The sequence below is a fragment of the Nuphar pumila genome, chromosome 4 (genome assembly GCF_984573655.1).
Source record: "Nuphar pumila chromosome 4, dmNupPumi1.hap1.1, whole genome shotgun sequence".
In the NCBI taxonomy this organism is placed as follows: Eukaryota; Viridiplantae; Streptophyta; class Magnoliopsida; order Nymphaeales; family Nymphaeaceae; genus Nuphar; species Nuphar pumila.
In genome coordinates, this window is record NC_143252.1 from 30,943,314 (window position 1) to 30,966,674 (window position 23,361).

Below are 23,361 nucleotides of genomic sequence, written 5' to 3' on the forward strand. Positions count from 1 at the left end.
ATTTTATGCATATTCATAATTATGAATATGTATGTAATTTCTTTTTATATTTTTGTTTTTTTTATCTTTTCTCCTTTTTTTCTTTTCTTTTCTTTTCTTTCTTCCTTTTTCTTTTTTACTTTAGTGAAAGGAGGTGGTAGACGTTGGACCCCCCCTCCTTTGGTCTCCTCTAGTATTATAAATAGGAGTGTATCCCCCTCTAATGTATTTTGAGAGCCTTTGTGCTCACCGTACTCAATAGCTTCAATCTTTTGCATTTAAGAGTTCACTTTTGTACCTTTATGTACTTTTATTCTAAGTGTTCTTTGTGTGTCTTTGTACATGTATCCCTTTGTAAAGCTTGTGCTTGTAGTGAACATCTTTGAAGATATTTTTACACACCTTACCCATTTAAGGACTCTCTCTCTCTCTCTCTCTCTCTCTCTCTCTCTCTCTCAACAACTATTAAGATATAAGGGCATATTAAGGCTGAATATAATCTAGTTGTTGTCACTAATGTACGTCATCACACTCTAGATACCCATGGAAGGAGAACATGGGTACACCTTTTTGCCCATTTAAGGCCTCTCTTTCTCTCTTTCTCTCTAACGAATACCAATACTTAAGGGCGAGGTTGGGCTTAACATAATCTAGATGTTGTCATGCCCACGGAAGGGAACCGTGTACCCGTTTAAGCTCTCTCTCTCTCTCTCTCTCTCTCTCTCTCTCTCTCTGCACTACGTTTGCAACTTGTAAGAAAAGAAACCAACTCTCCGAAGTTACTTTTTGATACAACTGTAAGACATGTTCTAACTACATGTTACCAACACATATTTTTGATAAATACATGATTTATCTACAAGATACAAACAAACTCTTGAAAGAAAAAGAAAAAGTAAAAAAAATTAAAAGTCAAAGTCAAAGCACTTTTTAGGAGGGGTGTAGGCAGAGCTTGTGGAATTACAGATGTGAAATCCCTGGTTCTTGTCAGTTCAAATTATGGATGCAAAGTGCAGATACAAAGGAGTAATTGCTACAACTACCTCATCAACTTGTCAAATGCCTTCTAAATTCCTTTCTCCCGGCATTACTGAATTAGTTTGACCAAACCTCAACACATCTCATCAATTCCTACCTCAACCAATAGCTCCCAAACAGAACCTAAGCATGTCTCTACAACGTTTAGCTTTTAGAAAAAAGAAACAGCCTAATCAAGCAATTATATAATTCAAAGAGTGAAGGTCATATTGGACATCAAAAACAAATAGTTAATCATGATCTAAGCCTGTCAACATGACCACGTATGTATGCACCATTTGTATAATTATGTGAACCATTGGATTCTGTGTCCTAAAACAAGTTACAGGATGTGAATCAAATGTGGAAGTAGTTGTCATAACTCAAGAGTGGGAGCATAATAAGAATACATTAATAGTACAAACAAGGACACCAAGCATCTCCTGACACTGATAGTGGAAAATGAAGAGAAGAAAAACGCCAAAAAGATCAGAAAAGTAAGAATACATGTTCGAAATTCTTTAAGCGCAAAAAATACATCAATTCCCTCATTGATGAGGTTATAAACGAAACATGCATAGCACAACTTCAACCTCCCTTATTTATCTCTACATGTGAAAGACGGAAATATTCACTAGCCCTGATACTTTTATTAAAGTCAGAGACAAACCAAAGTGGATCAAACCTTCATTTTCAACATGCTTGGCAGTAATAGCGGCCTCAAATGAATATGTCAACATCAAGATCCAATCGGCCTTCATTAGGAAGCTACCAAAGAAGCATCAGCAGGTATCTATCGAGGCCGCAAAGTACGCTATACAAAAAAAAAAAGAGTTAATCAGTTGAGACAGAATGGCCTGGTTCAGAACATGTTGCGTGGTTGCAATTTAACAACTATACAAGTTCGAATGAGAACATGTGCACACGTAAGTGCAAAACTAGGAAGTGGCAAATGACCTTACAGAAAATATTAGTTCACCTGCATATATATGCATGACAATCATGATGCCTTATGCTGCCTACCAGATTTGGAACCAAGCACTTGGACGGAGGAAAAGCGAAGGAAAGAAATCAACATGGAATGTGACACATGATGAAGAAAAGCACAAGTGCATAGAGCATGCAAACAGAAGCATATAAGCTAACAGCTTTAGAATCTAAACACAAGTGCATCTGAAAAGTTACGTACTTGGCCTTTTACTAGTAGGGGTTCATGAAGTTAAATTTTTTGGTGTACAAGGTTATAAAATTTTACACCATATATGCTTGCAATATTGTCGTCCTGTGAAAGTATTATGGTAATCCTAGCCATGAAGAGTATGAAAGTTCAATATGCCATTTGTAGGACAGGTAATATTTTATGGAATTATTAATCATACTATCTTTCAGACGTATCACTTCCTAAATTTAACCACAACATTAATATACTAATATAGGTAATTTTATGTTCCTGTCTTAAATAAATAAAATAGTGCTAAGAGTAGAAGACTTGAAGATGGTAGTTGATCATGTTAATGGGGAGTAGCCGATGATAATCCTTTCAACAAAGAAACAAAAAATGAATATCGACAAAGTGTGAGTCCTAGATGATATTTCAGGAAAGAAAAAAGAACGTCATTTTCTGCAATCCAAGGAATGGATATCATGGTTATTGATATGGGCACAAATCATTTCCTGAAAAGTGAGGATTTGATACAAATTTTTCTTACCAGATGACCAGCTAAGCTTTCCAGGAGGTAAAGTAAAACAAATAGACTTCAAATGACACAAATATTTGGAAGTGACGGAAAAAAAACATAAAGTTGCAGCAAGTTTGATTTGTCCATTCTAAAGTTAATCTCCGGGATCATTCCACTTACAAAGAAAAGAACAAGATAAAAATCCTTACACGTGGAGCATGATCAGCTACTCGTGGCCTTTGATCTGGCATTGTTGGTTGTTGTATTAACTGAGGGCTATCATGTTTATAGAAAGCCTGCAATGCCCTGACGATGAATGGACGTACTATGTTCACTTCCATTGCAGAAAGATTTTTTAACTGCATAATGTAAACAACAACAGAACAAAATTCAAGGTAAGCAGAAGCGCTAGGGAAAAAGTTCAATGAACCAAGGAAAAACAACTTTTCCTATTTGTCCATTAGTCATTAGTTTCAAGTTCATAAGTGTGAGGTAGAGCAGCTTGGTAGCTTGCAAGGCTCATAACCTCTGAGGTCATAAATTCAAATCCTATTGGGAGTGCAGATTTTTTTTTACAATATAAATGTCAAAATTAATGAACTTAAAATATTGTCTGTGAAATTATTACATGCACGAATTTTTCTGTCATGTTGTTCAGTATAGGTTTTTCTAATCTGCAAGTTTTTCATGCATCATTTCTTTTTGCTTATGCATTATGGAACCTACTAACATTTAGACCATTCCGTTACATAGAATGTAAATGCAAGATATGTTGATTTCTACATATGTCATCTGAAAAACAAGTCTAACATCAGGTTTACTGGAAAAATGTTTTCCTCATTAGATATAAAATAAGGGATCTTTTCATTGGTTATAAGAGATAATTTATGAAAACTTGCTCCCACCTTGCACTGAGCTCCCAATTATTTAAGAGTATGAATTAGGACCAAGAGATGACTCAAATAAAAGAATTTTGTTACAAAAACTGGTCTGGATGATGCAATCAGAAGCACAAAGGGATTTGTCTTACAATGCAAAACATATCACTGACAAGTTGGCACACTTTTGAAACACATGGGTGGAAATTTAATAAAAACACCAGCAGTGTCCAAGGTATGCTCACTAAATCATGGTTTTCAGGTGTCTACTGAGTCAGTGACACCAGCACATCGAGTTAGAACCCTTCAAACTATGTAGAACTTGACAACTTGATATGCTGGGATTTGCTTGGTAACTAACCAAGGACATGATAAGCCATGCTACTGCCATAATCAAGTGTATGCATTAGATCAAACTGACCTAGCAGTAGGAAAAAGTTAGTACCTTCACAGCATGAGTGCGATCAGAAATCGTGGCTAAACCATTCTCAACCTTGTGAAACCTTACATTTCTCATGTCTTCCAGTGCGGATCGTACCTACAATGAAACTGGATTAGAAAAACCTCCAAAGAACCAAAGAAAAAGACAAAGAGATGAATAAAAAATGACAAAGTGATAAGGATAATGAAAGCAATGATAATGTTGAAGCTCACCAAACACATTTCTGGTATATCATCATGAGCGCTGATGTTGGAAATGTTATTTTACACCCCAAAGCATGCAAAAGAACAGTAAGGATCCTCAAAATAATATTAAAAAAAAAAGGTAAAGGCACCAAGCAGACAACGTACAAGTCAAACAGCAGCCTGGATATCTCCACATAATGAAAAGGCAATGGCTGAAATTCCCTAGGTGATTCTCGCTCAGCCTCCAGGACTCGTGTCAGTTTTTCTGATCCACATATCAACACACAGGAAAAATGATCATCCTATAAACCTTTTAATGTTTCTCAACTTGCAAGTTGTTAGAAAACTCGAATAAATGGAATCAGCTATAAAATAGCACCATTTTCTCATCCAAGTCTATAAAACTTACAACACAAGCCTAATGAGAACATCATAGAAAGTTTTCCAATGACAAATTGTTTAGGAAAAGATGATGTAGAAAAAATAAAGCACAACCATTTTTATCATTACAGTCCATTCAGATAATCAATAAAATGACTCATGACAACTCTGAGAAGAGTGATTTGTTAAATCACAAAAATGATTAACTTAATTCCAAGATTATCAAGAATTTACTAATGCTAAAAAAGTGCAATGATTTAGAACGTATTCTCGGTTTTAGATCACTTAAGACCCAATTAAACCAGTCTACTGAATGACATACATAAAAATATGAATATAATATGGCAAGGGAAATTATTGAATTCTTTGAATTTAGAGTATAAAATTAAGATAATAAATACCATGAGAAACATGATAACATTGAGATATGTTCCCTTAAATTGTTATTCCACTACACTATAACATGGTAGTATTAGAATATCCATGACCATGACCATGATACGCATATACATGCATCCATGCAACATACATACACAGGTGTATAGTTGATTTTGGTATCACTCAAATATGACTGGTAGATACAAAATTCAGCAGAGAAAAAGATATGGTGACTGAACTAGATGCTCAGCTAGAATCATTCTCTCAACTCTCAAGGAGGAAAAAAAATATTTATTCTAATAATCATCTTCAACCAAATATCCAGTGTATATTAATTATGTTGCGTTGCTCCTCTCAGAGTAGGCATCAATCTTGAAGCTTAATAATGTACAAGCTTATAAAGTCTATCAAAAATTGTCGATATGAGTGATCCTAGCAATAAATAATGGTGTCATTGCTTCCCCATCCACTACGCAATATCTGTCATAATAAGTGATGTATCTCAGTTCATGGGAATCCGCTTAAAATAATATGAAGTTCTATCTCCACGCAAAGCATTTAATGTTATCTTACTCTTTAATTGGGTATTTTGTATCATATTCCACCGATTCTGATTTCCTTACCTATTGATACTGAAAATGTAGATTTTGTGGACATTCAGATCATCACTTGTATTTTGCAGGTTTATTTCATATAACAATGTGGAAAACGTCTTGTTGGGTCAACAGTCTCAATCCATGACATTCCAATGATCTTTTACTATGATGATTCACTTGGTCTTCATGGAAGTCAAGTTTATGTATGATCATCAACAGTTCAAATAGTTCCGATATAATTTAGCAACTAATGAAAGAAAAAAATCATAAAAATCAAATAACATGTTGAGGATGGCATAAAGAAGATGAAGTAGCATATTGAGATAATGTAAGGCAGGTAGGCCACACAAGCGATAAGAAAGTTACTGTCTTTCCTATTATACTTTCCAGGCTATAACATAGTTTGAAATCCCAATGACTGATGACTATTATTTTTTCATTCCTGACTCAGGAGTCAGCTGGTCAATCCTCTGACCCATCCTGTTTCAACAAAAACTTATATTATATATATAAAAATAGTGTAAAAATATATACATAAAAGATTTGTATACAATGGCAAAAATTTCTATAACATCAAAATAACAATACACAGGTATCAATTAGGTAACATAGCGATGTAACTAAAAGCTAAAGCTATAAATCCTAAACCTTGTCCACAAACTTGTCCACCGATTTGGCTACTAAATACTGTTATTGCAACTAAGATGTGTAGAAAAAAACAACCCATGCACACACAAACAACGTTAAAGACCAAGTTCTCCAAAGTGCTAATATTTTCAAAGCAGTTAGACACAGAGAGGCAATAAACTCATAAAAATTGAAAGGTTTACCAATGCTCATCCAATCAGGCGGTTGAATTCTACATTTTCCTCGCTTCTTCAGGGCGATAGCAAGCCACAGAGGCACCTTGGTAGCTATTTGGGGATAGAAGGGCCCAAAAACACCCTGATCACAACATTTGAAAGCCAAACGAATACAAGATCATATCCTTATTTTAAGTTCAAAAATTCGTGCAGAACTAAAATTAAGAGCCAAAAGACTAAAATTACGCAGAACATGTGGAGGGCGTCCATCTTCATGTTGGGAACAATGTCTACCAACTCATCCTCCGCAATAAATTCAACCTGAAACAGTCGGAAAATTCCATTAGTGGAAGAATACAACGAAGATGGTCGCCAAAATTTATGCAAAACCTACACATATATCAAAATAAAAAACGCGGAGAAAAGGGGATATGGAAAATAAAGCGGACTCTTCGGCAAATATCCGAAAATGAGAAGATGCAAAACAAAAACTCCGAAAGATTAACTAAAAAAGGGTGGGGTGGGGTGGAAATGCTAAAGACGGAACAGGAAAATGGGACTCGAAATCAGGAACCATAGGTAATGAAAAATCCCGAAAAAATCAAAACCTGAAAGTGGAGAACTAATCAAAGATCAAGAAAAGCAGTAAAAATGAACATAAAGGAAGCCGAATCTCAGAATTTTCTTTAAATCTAGAGACCAAAGTGGGGAGAGAGAGAGAGAGAGAACGGAATGCGTCGAATGAGAAAACGGACCTCGGCAGCGGAGAAGAGGGAGAGGCGAGGATCGGATTGCCCGGCCATATCTCGTCGGAATCTTCCGCCGGCGGCTCGGCTTCCACGGGCACGACGAGTTGCGCTCGGCAAGATTGGGAATATTGAGGGAGCGCCAAATTTATCAGGCGGGAAGAGGCGCGCTGCGTGTCTGAAACGGGTCGGATCCCTGTCGGCTCGACAGATTAGGTTATGTCTTCGGATCTCAATGGCGCCATTACGTACAAACACCTCCAGATCTCTCGTACGCATCATGTTTTGATCCGATCCGACCTCATTGATGGATTCGGCGTGTTTAAACATGGTAAGAACCTGCTTTTGGATAATTTCTTTTTTTAAGAAGAAACATGATTTTATGAGAGGAGCACATTGTAAGCTGTCGGCTTTTGAAGCCTTATAAAATCCTAATGATTCAAGAACAGATTCTTAAGCTCGTGAACTTGGTCTTACTTCACTGTCGAGAAACCAAAGAAGACTTTCATCTCCAAACTTAACTCAGATCTTATTTTAGGGTGTGAAGCACTGTCAAACCAACCAACAAGCATTAACTTAACGAGTTTCACAAAAAAATAACTAAAATTATATATAAAAGAAAGAAAAGGCATTTGTAGGTAATGGGACCGTAGCATATAAAAAGGCCCTATTAACGAGGGTTTATATTTGGTATTAATGAAGGTATTAATGCGGGTCTATTATTTTTATGTGTTTGTTGTCAAAAAATAGAAAAGCTCCATTTATTTGAGAGAGTATGTTGGCTTATTGATTGGCTCCTCAATATGAAGTGAAGTATGTTGCTCACTTTGAGAGAGAGATTTTAGTGTCAATATGAAGTGAAGGATGACTGCGGAATCTCATGGGACCCATAAGGATGGTACAATTGATGGGGAGTTGTTATTCGGGATGGTGTTGTGTGACGCACTGCTTGCGTGTTTGAGGGTCTGAATGAGTGTCACATACATGAGCACGTGGGGCTCGTATCCCCATGTGTGTCGGCATCACTTAGCATCGGAGACTGAGGTGATTGCAAAGACTTAAGTATCCTTTCCTGTCATTCTTGCCATGAAATGATGGTTCAAGAAAGGACAAAAATGTCCTCCATCCAGAAAAGGGGGATGATCTTAACTCTTCAAAAAGTCTAAATGTTCTGTTTTCGTCCTAAGCAGTAAACTCCTATGCTACCAGCGGATCACCCTTTGACAACACACCATTTAGTGTAACAGGAGCTCCCTTTGACGACGCACCCTTTACCATTGTCTACTGTCGTCGGAGCACCCTTTGTCGTCGTCTCGAGTCCAGGTTTCCGCCTTGGTTGTTAGCTTGTGTTACAACACATTGTCGCCTTCTTGTTCCTGCCTTGTGTTACAAAATATTCCTAGGTTCGTTCCTACCTCGTGGAGATTGACTGGTTCGATCATTGATGGGCGTCATAGGGCATTTATCGGCCATCTCTTTTTACAGTCTTCTCTTCTTTTTTTGTTTTCGTTAGGCAGTATGGAAAAAAGCAATGACGCACAAACATTTCAACAAGTGTCATTAAGGCATCGCGAGTACCTTTCCATGTCATCATGCTATTGTTGAAGAACGTATGTCGTCGTGAGTGCCATTAAGGCATTTTTTGTTATCACAGGTGGATCTTATCTTTTTGACAGTTTGAAAATTAAAGATATTTGTAAGACGTTGGGACCTATTGATAAGAATGCTTGTTTACAGACGCAAGGAAGGACCTCTACTCCATCTGATATCGTTCATTCACTCAGTATATGCAATGTATCGCAAATCACAGTTTTAATAATATACTACTGATTTATGAGATATTATTTTGTTTGTTAATATCGATTTGTAAGCTATTATGCTGAATTTCTATATTGATTTGTAATATATTATGTGATATGTATATTGATTTGTAAGATATTATGTGTTTTATAGTGTCAATTTATAAGCTATTATGCTGACTTTTTGTATTGAATTATAATATATTATGCGATATGTATATCGATTTGTAAGATATTATGTATTTTTTAATATCGATTTATAAGATATTTGTAAAGAGAATTTCAAAACATGTGTGTGCAAAAATACATTATTGCGCGCTTGTGGTGGCGATTTTCGTATTCAAATCACTGCTCATTTAGCGATTTCTATTGAAATCATTACATAGCGTTGTAGATATAATTAAATCGTTGTCACGTGAATCGCTATCATCAACGCACATATACAAGAAATCAATTTTTTTATTGGCATGGTAAATAACAACTCGATGCATAGTATAAGCAAATAACAAATCATTGTTGCTTTTATATTGTGATTCATTCAATCATTTCTTTGACTTGCTTAATATTATCAATATCCGTTATTATATGCATCTTGAATAAATCATAGTAAATGTATGCGCTGGCTAACACAAATTGATATCTTGCTTATGACAGTGGTGAGCTTATCATCTTGTTGCAGTGAAGATGATTTATCTCAATCATTGGAAAGTTACGAAGAAGTGAACATTTGTACTAATGATGCACCTAAAGAAGTGAACATGTGCACTAATGATGCACATGATAAGAAGGGTGGGCATTGGATTCACTCTTGACTTGAATGTTCCAGCAGAAGAAATGCAATTCGATAATGAGGTGAACGATCATAACAGTACACTTGATAAAGGTGCAGACACTGAGAATGTACATGATAGTACACTTGACTATGTTCCTGTAGAAGGAATGCAGTTTAATAATGAGGAAGCTGCATATAAATTTTATAATGATTATGTCTTAAACTTGGCTTCAGTGTTAGAAGGTATTCTTGATCAAAAAATGCACAGGGAGTCGTGGTGAGAAAGACACATGTTTGTTCTAAGGAAGGTTGGAAGAAGTCAAGTGAAAATCCAACAAGAAGCAAGCTAGATTCAAGATGTGAATATTCAACGAGAATTGTGTTAAGAAGACTTTCGAATGAAAAATATGTAGTTTGTACTTTAATCAGTGATCATAACCATGAATTAGTAGCTTATTGTATGAATTTTATGTTAAGGTCACATCGTAAAGTAACTGAAGCGCATGCTACAATTGCTAAAATGGCTGATAACACCGGCATTACACTGTGGTCACGAGAATGTGTCATTCACACCTGTGGATCTAAGAAATCACCTGAGGAGGAAGATAATGGATAACATGAAGAATAAAGAAATATGTTCTTTGGTTGATTACTTACATAAAAAGCAAGCATTGACCCTAGTTTCTTTAGTGCAATGCAACTAGATGAAGATGGATATTTTGTGAATATGTTTTGGGCAGATTCAAAGTCAAGAATAGATTATGAATGCTTCAATGATGTGCTAGTTTTTTATACGATAATGAAGATTAATATTGAACAGTGGCCATTTGCACAGTTTGTCAGAGTGAACCATTACTCACAGAGTTGTATATTAGGCGACGTTTTTTTGTATGACCAGACCAAGAAAAGCTTTGAGTGGTTGTTTAAAGTATTTACACAAGCAATGAATATGAAGCAACCTGAAGCTATACTTACAGATAGTGATCACGCAATTGCAGCTGCAGTGTCTCATGTATGACCAGATATACATCATTGCCTATATTTGTGTCATATCTTTCAAAATGCAACAAAGAACATAGGACACATATTTAATCAGAAGACAGGGTTTGACAAAAACTTTACACGGTGTGTACTTAAGAGCGTAGATGATGTCATCTTTATGTCTGATTGGGAAGAAATGATTCAGATGTACGACCTTGAAGACTGTGTGTGGTTACAAAATTTATATGCAGAAAAAGAGAAGTGAGAATTGGCATATGGAAGACAATACTTTTGTGCATGTATGATAAACACACAAAGAGTTGAATCTATGCATGCTACACTGAAGAAAACCATGCATTCATGTTTAACAATGTTTCATTTCATGAAATAATATGAATTATTTATAGATGGTCTTAGATAGAATGAGCTTGAACAAGATGTGAAATGCTTCAATACACGCCCTGTAACTTTGAGTATAAAAATATTGATGCGACCTGCAGATCTATATACACTAATTGTATTTGAATGGATTAAGAAGGAGGTTATACAGGTCATGCATCTCAAGATAGAAGGACACATGCAAACCAAGAATATGCACAAATACCATATTGTATGGGAGGGTGAAGAGCATCCAAAAAGGCAAGAAGTACATGTTACGTACAATATTGACAACAGAACAACTGAATATACATGCAAAATATATGAATTCAAAGGTATTTTATGTCGTCATGCATTAAAGGCACTTGATCAAGAGAAGATACAAGAAATACCCGAGTCATATTCAATGCGAAGATGAACGAGATAAGCAATGATTGAACTGCTGGATACAGATAATGTCAGTCAATCTAGTGTTGATGAGAAGTGCCACATAGCATTGTTGTACACTACAAACCCACCTATCCCAGAAAGTAAAGACAACACTGGGGCTGAGGTCAACCTTCTCTCCAACTCCTGGAAGTTTTCTTTGCATCGAGGTGATCGAACAAACTTCACCTCCTTCTATAAAAGTCGAGTCATCGAAGCAGTTATATGTGAGAAGTCCTATATGAATCGACGGTAGTAACTCACTAATTCTAAGAAACTCCCGATCTCTGTAACTGACTTTAGTTGCTCCCCCAAAAACATTGTCTTTACCTTAGCTAGATTGACCTCAATGCCCTTTTCTGAGACCACGTAGCTGAGAAACATCACTCTGTCGAGCCAAAACTCACACTTTGAAAACTTAGCATACAGTTTATGTTCTCTCAGTGTTTGCAACACAATTCGCAGATGCTCTCGGTGCTGCTTCACGCTTTCATAATAGAGCAGAATATCGCCGATAAACACAATGATAAATGAATCCAACAACAAACTAAAGACCCGATTCATCAGATCCATGAATGATGCAGGAACATTATTGAATCTAAAAGATATCACCAATAACTTGTAGTGCTCGTATCTGGACCTAAACGCAATCTTTAGAACATCCTTTGCTATGATCCACAACTAATAGTACCCGAAATGAAGATTGATCATGGAGAACACCTTTGCCTTCCTCAACTAGTCAAGCAAGTCATCAATCATAGGTAAAGGGCACTTATTATTTGCGATTACGTGATTCAGCATGCGGTAGTCTATGCAGAGTCGCATGGACCCATGATTCTTTTTGACAAAGAGAACATGTGCACCCTAAGGGGACACACTCGACCTGATGAAGCCCTTGTCACGAAGCTCCTATAGCTGCTACTTCAGCTCAACCAACTTTGTAGGTGTCATGCGATATGGCATTCGTGAAACTGATATTGTGCCAGACACTAACTCGATCTCTCTATGAGGTGGCAAACCCGACAAGTCCTCGAGAAAGACGTCTGAAAACTCACGAATCACATCCAATTGCTCCAAAAGTGTTGTGTGAGTCTTGTCCAATATGACTAGGTTGAAGGATAAATCATGCCCCACGATAACCACTCGAACAGTAAGAAAATACTTTCCACAACAAGTAGACACACCTATCAGAGACATCACATCAAGAGCCTTATGCCTTATCTAGGTTAGACGAAACAAGGTCGAGCAGACGAGTCAAAGGGCTCAAATTAGAAAAAAAGTCCAACTATGTACTTTATGCTACAAAATGGCTAAAGATTGAAATCACCTCAAAATTCTTGATATCCGAATTTTCTTATCAATGGAATCACCTCAGAAAAGGATCAAGGGTAAATGTCCTAAGAGTATTCTGTTCAAACGAATCAAGGGTTAAACTTGGAAAAAAAATCCAAATATGTACTTTATGCAACAAAATGGCATTCTACACCATAGTCACAATTCTTGTTATCTGGATTTTCCTGGTAAATGAAATTCTTGCACAAAATTAATTTTTTTTTGGAAATTTTTTAAAACAATATTGGCATATTTAAATTTTAATAACATATAAGAAAATATGTAAAAAACTAAGAAAAACATTAAATATATAAAAACATAAATAACACATTAGTAACACAACAATATTGCGATAAAAACACAAACTTTTGAAAATATTTCTCAGGGTTGGACAAGTTTTTGAAAACTTTTTTTTTTCAGTTTACATGGTTGAGTTAACGCTAAAAAAATACGATATTTAATTTCAAAATATAACCTATTTTATATATATGAAATTTTATCATAACATGAATTCGATAAAAAACATTTGCTATTTTTATTATATACTTTGTGACATGGTGCTTACTTGTAAAGGAAGTGATGCAGTATATGGTACTCATGTTTCTTAGTTGTGAACTAACTAAGGGTGTCAACTGGTTCGGTTTGGTGGAACCAGACCGACCACATTTTCAGGTATGATATCGGGTACAGACCTAGGTCTAATCGGGTCTAATATAAGAGAAACCATGCCCGAACCCGATGAGAACAATATGAACCAGACCCGTTTAAATAATATTTTTATCATTTTTATATTAAAAAATTGTGGGTCTTAATCAGAACTCGGGTAGGGCCCGAATATGATATACAATTTCACAAACTATACCCAGATTCATGTATTAATCGGACCTTCGGGTCCGAACCCGGGTCTTATTATTTGTCACCATATCCTTTGGTCTGGGTGGGGTCCTGGTAAACCCGACCCCGTTGACGCTCCTAGAACTAACTGATTAAGTTGTGGAATTCTATCAGTTGGGTTGTGTTCTATCCTTTAGACATTCTTGTGTGGATCTTTTTTTTTTTCTAATCTTTACTTCTCATCTTTACTTATTGTTTTTCAGTGCTGTAAAGCAAGAAGATCCACACTTGGCTTTAGATATGTAGTTAGTAAAACCAATGTTATCAATATCGGTATTGGCTACCGATTTAACTGTTGGCCGATACCGATACTCAGCTGAATCATTCTGTGTTCATCAAAAATTATAAAAAATATTATGTGTCAACCATGACAGGACACATGTCATAATTGTTAAAATAGTATTAAAAATATTTTTTAGTATTTTATAATATTTATTTAAAAATAGCCGATTCAAGGTGAAACGTATCGAAATTCAGCCGAGATGTGTATTGGCCGATACAGGCCAATACATAAGATTGGGCAAAACCCTTGGGGTCCCTCTTGGCCATCAGAGAGTATACCTTGCTTTGACCTCGCCGCAAGAGACGCGTGGGTGGGTGGGTGGAGCCCACATGGGCACATTGATTGGCAGTTGGCTCCTAAAAATACTTTTTTTTTTTTTTCTTAGCCATGTCTTATTACCCAAAAATCAAGCATGCCATCTTTTTTTTTTTCCTTCGTAACAACTTCAAATTGTCCTCACCTCCTTTTTCTTTTTTTGTTACTTATTTGGGTGGAAATCATTGGGTTTTAGTTGGGAACGCTTTGCGACCCGTTCACACTTCACACCACCTCGTGCATCAACGGACACCAAACTTGCTGAAAGCCCAAAAAGTTTCATTATCTTATGTGACCCACCATCACGCAGCTGGATGGACCCCACAAGAAATATGCTGAACTTTTCATGACCAGGTGGCCCACACCTTGGATTCAGTCAAGTGAGTGGCACGACCCTATATAGTTTATTTGACCTGAGCCCAGAAGTCCTTGACCAGGTCCTTATGCTTGTTTCCCCCAAGTGGGCGTGCTTTGATTGCTGGTCTGACCATGTAAAAGTCATTCTCGACCGGCGGTTTTGCCTGACTTGACCTAGTGGCCTCAAGAAAGTCTTGGTTCTTGGGATTGACCTACTGCTCTCAAACCTCTAGCCTGCATATTTCTGGAGTCGGGGTCGGGGCGATCCGAATATTATCCAGGTCGGTACATTTTATGTTTCGTACTCAATAATTTGGGTTCATATAGGGTTGGGTACCCAGTATTTGACAGTAGGGGTGGCAATCTGGTCGGGTTGGCAAGTCGTGTCGGCGAGTCAGCAAACCTCAACACGAACTTGACCCATTTATTAAACGGGTCGTCTGTGGCAAACACGAACCCGACACATTTATTAAACGGGTAACCCGACACGACACAGTTAACCCGTTTAATAAACGGGTCAGGTCGGGTAAACGGTTTGGCAGGTTAGCGGGCGAGGTCGGGTTCAAGTAAACAGGTTGGCGAGGATGAGGTCGAGGCCATCGAAGAGGGCGTTCACGGCAAAAGCGGTGGCGGCGGCGCTGGCTGCGCTCGAGCCGAGGCCGCTGTCGAGAAGGAGCCCCTTCTCCAGCGAGACCGAGATGCCGACGGACCAGACACCGAGGGCTGCAATCGCTGCGATCCCCGTGCAGTTGTGGAGCGGGTCGAGGGTGAGCCTGGGGGCGCCGTGGACGACGGTGATGTCCCCAGGCGAGTCCTTGTAGAAGTCAGTCTCAGGAGAGCCACCACAAAGGCATGGTGGACCAGGTGGTTCTGGCCATGGGGATGGTCACGCCGCTCATCGGGAGGGTGAGCATGTGGGGGGATCTCGGCGAGGTCCCCGACGAGTATGGGCTCAGGAATGAGCCGAAGAGCGACCATGGTGGTACCACGTATCTTCCGATGAAAGCAAACTAAAAAAGAGCAAAACACGATTAAGGATAAGCATTTATTTACTGCATGCAAAATAAATTAATGCCACGAAGAAAACCCTGTTTTTCTGGGGGCCACTTGTTTTTAGTGTGAATCCCTTTTTCTCCCTGCATTTTTGGTTAATGGCAGATATGGTAAACGGGTTGGCATACCCTTAACACGAACCCGACTTGTTTAATAAACAGGTTAAGTGGGTCGACCCGTTTACGACACACGAACCCGTTTAAGCCAAACCCGAACCCGCCTAAGAAGCGGGTTGGCGGGTCGCATCAGAAATTGCCACCCCTAAAATTGACAGGTCTAAAGGCATTGGACCTAGGAAAATAATGCCTTACTATTTAGCCAGTTTAAGAAAACAAGATATGACGGCGAGCTTTTGACAAGTGTAATTTTTAGACTTTGCTGCTCCACTCTATATGGTTCTTTGATTAAAATAAACTTCCATTTGAATGGCAGCCGCGGTGACAAAAGTTTTTAACGGCAAAATAATGGTTTGTTTCATTTTTTTTTTTTGGCAAAAATTTGGAAACCTAGATAATTAAAAGATAAAAAATTTTGTTAAACAAAATAAAAATTATGTGTATGTAGGTTTATGTGATTTTTTTATATATATATTTACAGGATTAGAGACTTAGCCTGCCGGCTGTACTTACGATCATTGTCCTGCCAACGTAAAACTCTGTGAGTTTACCCCTTGCCTCCATGAAATCACCACCCTTCCATTTCATATGATTTAATTAGCAAAGTATACATTTCATCATTGCTAGAATGATCTACTTTCACAAGGTTTTATAGATAATTGAACTTTTTAGAAAAAATGAGAAACCTAAGATGCTTCAAAAATGGTGGAGAGAAAGGAATGCTATTTCAATATTTGGATATAGCGTAGTGGGTATTAATGGGTCAGGTTTGTGTTTGTGTTTGGTACTCGACTAGAACCCAAATTCATGGGTACAAGCATAAAGCATACCAATCTGGGTTAACCCAAACCCAACCAGATTGACATTCATGTTGTATTTGGGTTATGATATTCCACTTGGCTTGGGTTGACCCTAGGGATGGCACTGGACTGGAGTGGGGGCGGGGGACAAGGTCTCCTCCCTCACCCCATCTCAAAATTCTGTCCTCCAATCCCCGCCTCCATCCTTGCACGAGTTTTGATTTTAACCTTTTATTCCTGTTTCATGTCCTTCATCCCCGGTCCAAATGGGGGCGGGGCTTCATTTTCCTTCGGTCCACTACCATCCCTAAAGAAGAATTGGGTATGGGGTGGGGGCAGGGCAAGGCAGGGATGAGGACATGAACATGGTGGGACAGGGGAAAGCATAAGTCCATCCTCGCACGGATTTTAACTTTCATTCCCACCTCCATTTCCGCTTTATGTTCTCCAAACCGAGTCAGGCAGGGCGTTGAGCCTGCGCTTCGCCTCTGAGGCGTACGCCTCTCACAACTGGTATGGAAGTGAAGCGGTGGGAGGGGAGGCAAGGAGCGGCGGAGGAGCAGTTGGCCGGCACATGGCCGGCACATGGCGGTGGATCCACAGGCACTTGGGGTTAGCACAGCCGACGAATCGAGCGGAGGAGGAAGACTTGGGGATGAAGGAGGGGATTGTGGAGGTTGATGAGGGGCAATTTGCGCATCACAGCACGCCTCAGTACCTTGAGCGTGCGCCTCGCCTCTGAGGGGTACGCTTCAGGTACTGAGGCGTACTCCTGCCATGCCATCCCCAGTTGACCCAAGTGTTTTATATGTATTTTTAACTAAAGTACACTCAAATGATATGGATTCAGGTTTGAAATTTCATTTTATTCACCTAACAAAACTCAGACCCTAACCTCAGTCCTACAACCTATGTCACAGGGACACACCATTTTAGTGTTGTGTCCCTGATGACACGAGCAGACACATGAACACGGGCACTAACACATGCAAACAATATTTTAATTTTAGTTTATTAATTTTAATATTTTAAGGTTTCATTTTAATAAAATAATGATTTTTTTAACATTAAAATATCAAAAATTAATTTTTTTTTTTAATTTGTGTCCTCATGTTCTATTTTCCAAAAAGTTTTCGAAGAAGTCAAACCAAAAACTGCAAAGCGCCAAAGTGGGACTAACTCAAAAAAGGCCAAAAAATAAGAAGGGTTTGGAAGTTCTTTGAACGTGACTCCAACGGCAGTTAGAGACAAAGAAGGATAGGGGTAATTCCGTAATTTAATTAAAAGATTGGGTTTGGGTCCAGCCTTTTTCGTCGTGTACGGTCCGAACAGCGTGTGGGTCCCACAGCCTTTGACGAGCGGGCAGATCGGACGTCCAGATCACGACAAGGGAACAAAATCTACGGCTGAGAGAAGCCCGATGATCTCGTGCCCGGACAAGGGAAGGATATCAACCAAATCTGGAAAATTACCGAGACCCGGCTCCGAACTGAGAGTATTGACTGCAACCTGCTGCAAGTTTGCAGGATTTACAAACAACCTATGTAGCTTTAACCCACTACAAGTTCTCAGGATCAGGATTTCTATAAATCCTGCCAATACTGGATCTTTCTGGTTCGCTTATAGGATTCAAAACGGTTTGGATTCGAGTTGGATAGGGATGTTACCAGATCCAATTAATCACATATTGACTAAACGGATTCGATGTCGGATTTGGATTCTGATGAAAAAAATACTCACAGTAGATCCTATTTTTTCACATGTAATCAGATATGGATATCTGTTAAATCTGGATATCAATTAGATTCGGTAACAAAAGCCAAAACTAGGGATGGCAGTGGACCGGGGCGGGGGTGGGGACAAGATCTTCACCCCCACCCCGTCTCAAAATCCTACCCTCCATCCCCACACTAGTTTTAACTTTAACCTCCATCCCCGCCTTCATCACTGGTCCAAACGGGGTGAGGTGGGGTGGGCCCCCGTTTTCCCTCAGTTCAATGCCATCCCTAAAGAAAGATTGGGGATGGGGCGGGGCGGGGCGGGGCAGGGATCGGGGTGGGGAAGTCCATCCCTGCCTCGGGTTTTGATTTGTCTCTCAGCATGTTCAAACAAACATTAGCGTTAATTCTATACATAACCTGCAATCCAAATATAAAAGGGTTCACTTCTAGAATGAGAGAATAATGTGATGAAATGATTTTGAAATAGTACTTATATATATATATTATATAAGTTTATATTTTTATTTTTTTACATATATGATAATATTTTCCCAAGAACTTTTTTCGATAAAAATCAGTTTTTTAATATCTCCAGATTTTACATTCAAAAGATTTTTTATAAAACAAAATTTATGACATTATTATGTAGGAGAAAACACCCGACTGAATAATTAAATAAAAGAATAAAAAATAAATGAGCTCTTGGTCCAAGTGGCAGCAGCTCGGGGAGAAGGTGCTAACCCCTTTGTCCCAGGTTCGACTCCCACTGGTTGTGTTTAACTGGTGGGCTCTGTAAGTGTTTGGTAGTCGATGACCCCATCCAGGGTTTACCTTCCAGGGGGGTGGGCCATTAAATGGCTTGGTTCTCAGCCAGGGTTCATTTACTTTGCCAACCCAAGTTTGATCAACCAGCTTACATTCCCACCTTTGTAAGAGAGCAGATCACTTAATCTACCAAATGACTTTTAGAAAGGTGATTTGGCATCCTCATCGTCTACAATGTACGCAAGGACCATGAGGTCCTTGTGGGATGAAGCAATGGACGGTGAAGATGTCGAATCACTTTCTTAAAGTGATTTGAGAGATCACCTGATCTGCTCTCCCTTTGTAGGGATGTAAACGGTTATAATTTAGGTTGGATATCTGTCTAAATTCAAATCCACCTAGTCAGATTCGGTAGTCAAAAGCCAATCCGATTAAATAACTTGATCCTCAGTGTTGAGTTTTGCATTCAAATCCGAGTATGGGTAAAATCTAAATCTGAACATACGTAAACTTCAGATTTTATGGTAGTTGGATCAGGAGTTAGTCTCAGCTGATCTCTACCTGACCCATATCCGAATTCAGATCTTATTATGCTAAATTTGTTTATATTGAAGTCGGTAATGATTGAACCAAAAAACCCCTAAAGAATCGAATTGGATCGAATCGTTGTGAATCAACAACTTTTTACCATCAGTTGACACTTGTTATTAAACAATAAAAAATATTACAAAATTTAATATCCTAAAAAATACTAAAAATATGAATTAAAATGACACGTGAATCAGCACTTTCTGAATCGGCTAATTAAGGGCCAATTCAGGCCGCTTTTAACAATGTTGGTTTGAACCAAGTCCGATCCTTTTACATCCCGACCCGAATCTGAGTTCATTAGGCAAGTTCAATAGCCAAATTCGGATCCGAGTTTGGTATTAAGTTTTGCATACAAACCCGAACCAAAATCTGACTAAAAACCCGACCCAATTAAGTGTAAATACCGGGTTTTAAATTAGTCGGATAAGGGTTTGGTTTTATTATTTTTTTATCTGAATCCAAACCCGATAAAGTTGGACTTGGTAATGCCTAGTTCTGACTCTAATTCAACTGGTTTACATCCCCAAATCTTTGGTTCGTCATGTGATACCCCAAGGGCGGTTGGCATAGTGAGGTGGGGCCTTGGCCGCTGGACGGACGGTCAAAGTTTGATTCTTAAGGGCTTCAATTCTCTGTGTAAGCTGACGCTAGCATAGGCCTCAGGTCCTAGCTTTGGAGTTTTACAACGCCGGCATGACATGGTAGGCTGAGCCAACACAACCAGGTCTTCGTGTCGGGTGCAACTTTTTTGGGTTAAAAACAAAACTAGTCAGCCTGATTCTTTGATTGAGTATAAGGGCGTCAACGGGTCGGTAAAGAGTCCGAACCCAGATTTGTTTTGAGGTGCGGGTACTAGATCCGGACTTGGATTCTATCTCGTCAGATATAAGAAAAACCATACCCAGACACTATGAATTGAATTCAACTTTGAGATCGGGTCAACCTTTCAAACCAATGGTTTGGTGCAGTTTTAAAAGCTTGTACTTGTAGCATTAATTTCTTTGGTTCGAACCCGGTCAACTTACAGCTAAAATCTATGTGACATGGACACAACCACGGACGGAGACTCCACACGATGTACGAGAAATGAATACGCAATTTGTTTGAAAACTAAAACATAGGTGACATAGATTTTTTATTATTTAATTGATTAAAAAGTAATTTTTACTAGTTTAATATATAAAAATGTATTTGTTATAAAAAAAATATAAAACTATTAAGAATTCTCAAAAATATAAAAGATTTTATATTAAAAATTATGGGTCTTAATCAGAACTTCGGCCGGGGCCTCGGTCCGGTATAAAATTTCACAAACCATACCCGGCTCCATGCTGTGTCTTAATCGGGGTCTTCTTATTTATCACTATACCTGAACCCTATAGGGTTTTGGTATGGGTCGGATCTGGGTAAACCCGACCCTTTGACACCCATATTAAGAAATGTTATTAAGAAATGTATGTCGATCCTGTCTTGTACATAATCAATTTGTTAGTTGGCTATATCCAAATTTCAATTGCACATCTCACCAAAGAGAAATATGTGTGGGTCTCACACAACTCTCAAATAAAATGCATAATTATGAATTATCAAGTGAGATGTGCGGTGAGGATTGAATATAAATATGCACTTGCAAAAGAGTATTCTAATTATTAGAATAAAAATAAGTTGACCACCTTGCCTTGAGGTTGACAAACGGAATCATGCTGGAACAAAAATCGAGTTGGGCCAGGTTTGGGTAAGGTTTCATCCAACCGAATTTAAGCAAGTGCTAAATTTATACCAAACCCAACGAATAAAATAACAAAGTTATAGTCTGGTTATGCTTATAGGGAAAATGGGTCGGTGCTAAACCAATTTGGTGCTAAACCACATGCTAAATGGGGTTTTCGGGTTTCTTTGGTGTTTTTTATGTAGTTTCGGCCCCATAAATGTGTTGGGCATGGTCTATTTACTAAGAATCCATACCCGAATCATGTATTTTCGATGAAAAAAATGATGTTTGTAACTTTGAAATTTTACAAAGATTTTGGACCGTTGATTGTTGAACCTTATAAAAACCCACCAATGTGTTGGAATCAAAGGCTTCAAGAGCTGATCTCTGTAAGGTCAGAGTTTAAAAATAAAATACAAAAATCCCCAAAACACCATTTAGCACCAAATTGGTTTAGCAGGGACCCATTACTCATGCTTGTAGTATCTATTTCAAGCCCCAATGGTTTGATCAGATTAAGTATACATTAGTAGGGCTTGGAAACAAGACCAGTTGCTTGTGTCTCTCTGCTCATGTTTGGCTTGTTCAAACTTGTCAAATATGTTCAAACAAACTTAAGGATGCAAATAGATGGGACTAGAATCAGCTAAATAATACATAGGAATGTCATATTCGGGTTATGTTGGAACAACTAAAAATCATAAAAGTGACATACTAGATCTTATCCGTTTGCATCCCTAGCAAACTCGAGCATGAACAACCAACATTAGGCTTGGTCTGTATAGGTTGATTAACTAAATAATAAATATATTTTATATTTAAAATAAAGATGGTTGAAGTGTTTGCATGTAAATAATAAGCTTTTAGAGTAGGGATGGCAGTGGACTGGGGATGGAGGATATAAAACAGGGATGGAGGCGGGGATGGACTTATGCTTTCTCCTGCCGTATACCTTGTCCCTGTCCAGATCCTCGCCTTGTTCCGCCCGGTTCCGTCCTCAATCCTTCTTTAGGGATGGCAATGGACGGAGGGAAAATGGGACCCCCACCCTGCCTCACCCCGTTTAAAATGGAGATAGAAGACATGAAACGAGGATGAAGGTTAAAATCAAAACCCGGGGATGGAGGCGAGGATGGTGAGCAGAATTTTGAGATGGCCATGTCCACTGCTATCCCTATTTTAAAGTTCAAATCCTTTTCTTTTTTTTTTGAAGGCAGCTGGCGTTAGGCAGACCCCTATCAGTTATACAACTATACCATTTGGTTTTGAACCTGCAACGTTCCAACACAAGGTTTGAAACACTTATTTACTTTGTAAATAAGCCGGTTTGAGCTTGGTTTAGTAGGTTTAAGGTTCAAATTTTATTATTTTCAACTATGAAAAAATACATTATTTTATAAATAACCTAGCTCGTGCTTGGCTTGTTTGGCTCAGGTATTTCATGAACTCAAGCTCAGCTTGGCTTGATAAATACGAGCCGAACTTAATACCATTTGATCGGTTGGTTCTGCTCGTACCAGCTCTAATATTAGGTCACTATAAATAGGTCGGGTAAATATTGGGTCAAGCTGTTAAAGGTTGGGTACGTAATGAGTTATTTAAGGAGTTAAAAGTATGTGTGTCAATTGGGCGGGTTTACCCGGACACAACTCGAACCAAACCCTATAGGATCCGGTATGGTGATAAATAAGAAGACCCAATTAAGACTTGGGTTCAGATCCAAAGGTCTGTTTAATACATGAACCCTGGTATAGTTTGTAAAATTTTATACCAGACCCGGACTTGAACCGAGTTCCGATTAAGACCTGTAAATTTTCAATGTAAAAATGATAAAAATATGGTTTTACTGGGTATGGTCCGGGTCTGGTTCATATATTTTTTCTCGGGTTCGGGTATAGTTTTTCTTATAGTAAACTTGATTAGACCCAGGTACAGACCCGATAATCATACCCAAAAATTGAGTCCATGTCTTGTTCCACCTTG

The 23,361-nt window shown here is 38.3% G+C and overlaps 1 protein-coding gene across 1 annotated transcript; it reads right to left on the reverse strand.

Moving 5' to 3' along the window:
- Nucleotides 1–1,349: 1,349 nt before the first annotated feature.
- PSF2 lies at nt 1,350–7,197 on the reverse strand. Its single transcript, XM_090004249.1, has 8 exons — nt 7,094–7,197; nt 6,585–6,659; nt 6,366–6,480; nt 4,346–4,445; nt 4,208–4,238; nt 3,999–4,091; nt 2,885–3,034; nt 1,350–1,810 (listed from the first exon to the last, which is right to left on the reverse strand). Exons 1-8 carry the CDS (start codon nt 7,139–7,141, stop codon nt 1,790–1,792), a joined length of 633 nt encoding a protein of 210 aa, XP_089860375.1. The 5' UTR covers nt 7,142–7,197; the 3' UTR covers nt 1,350–1,789.
- Nucleotides 7,198–23,361: the final 16,164 nt, after the last annotated feature.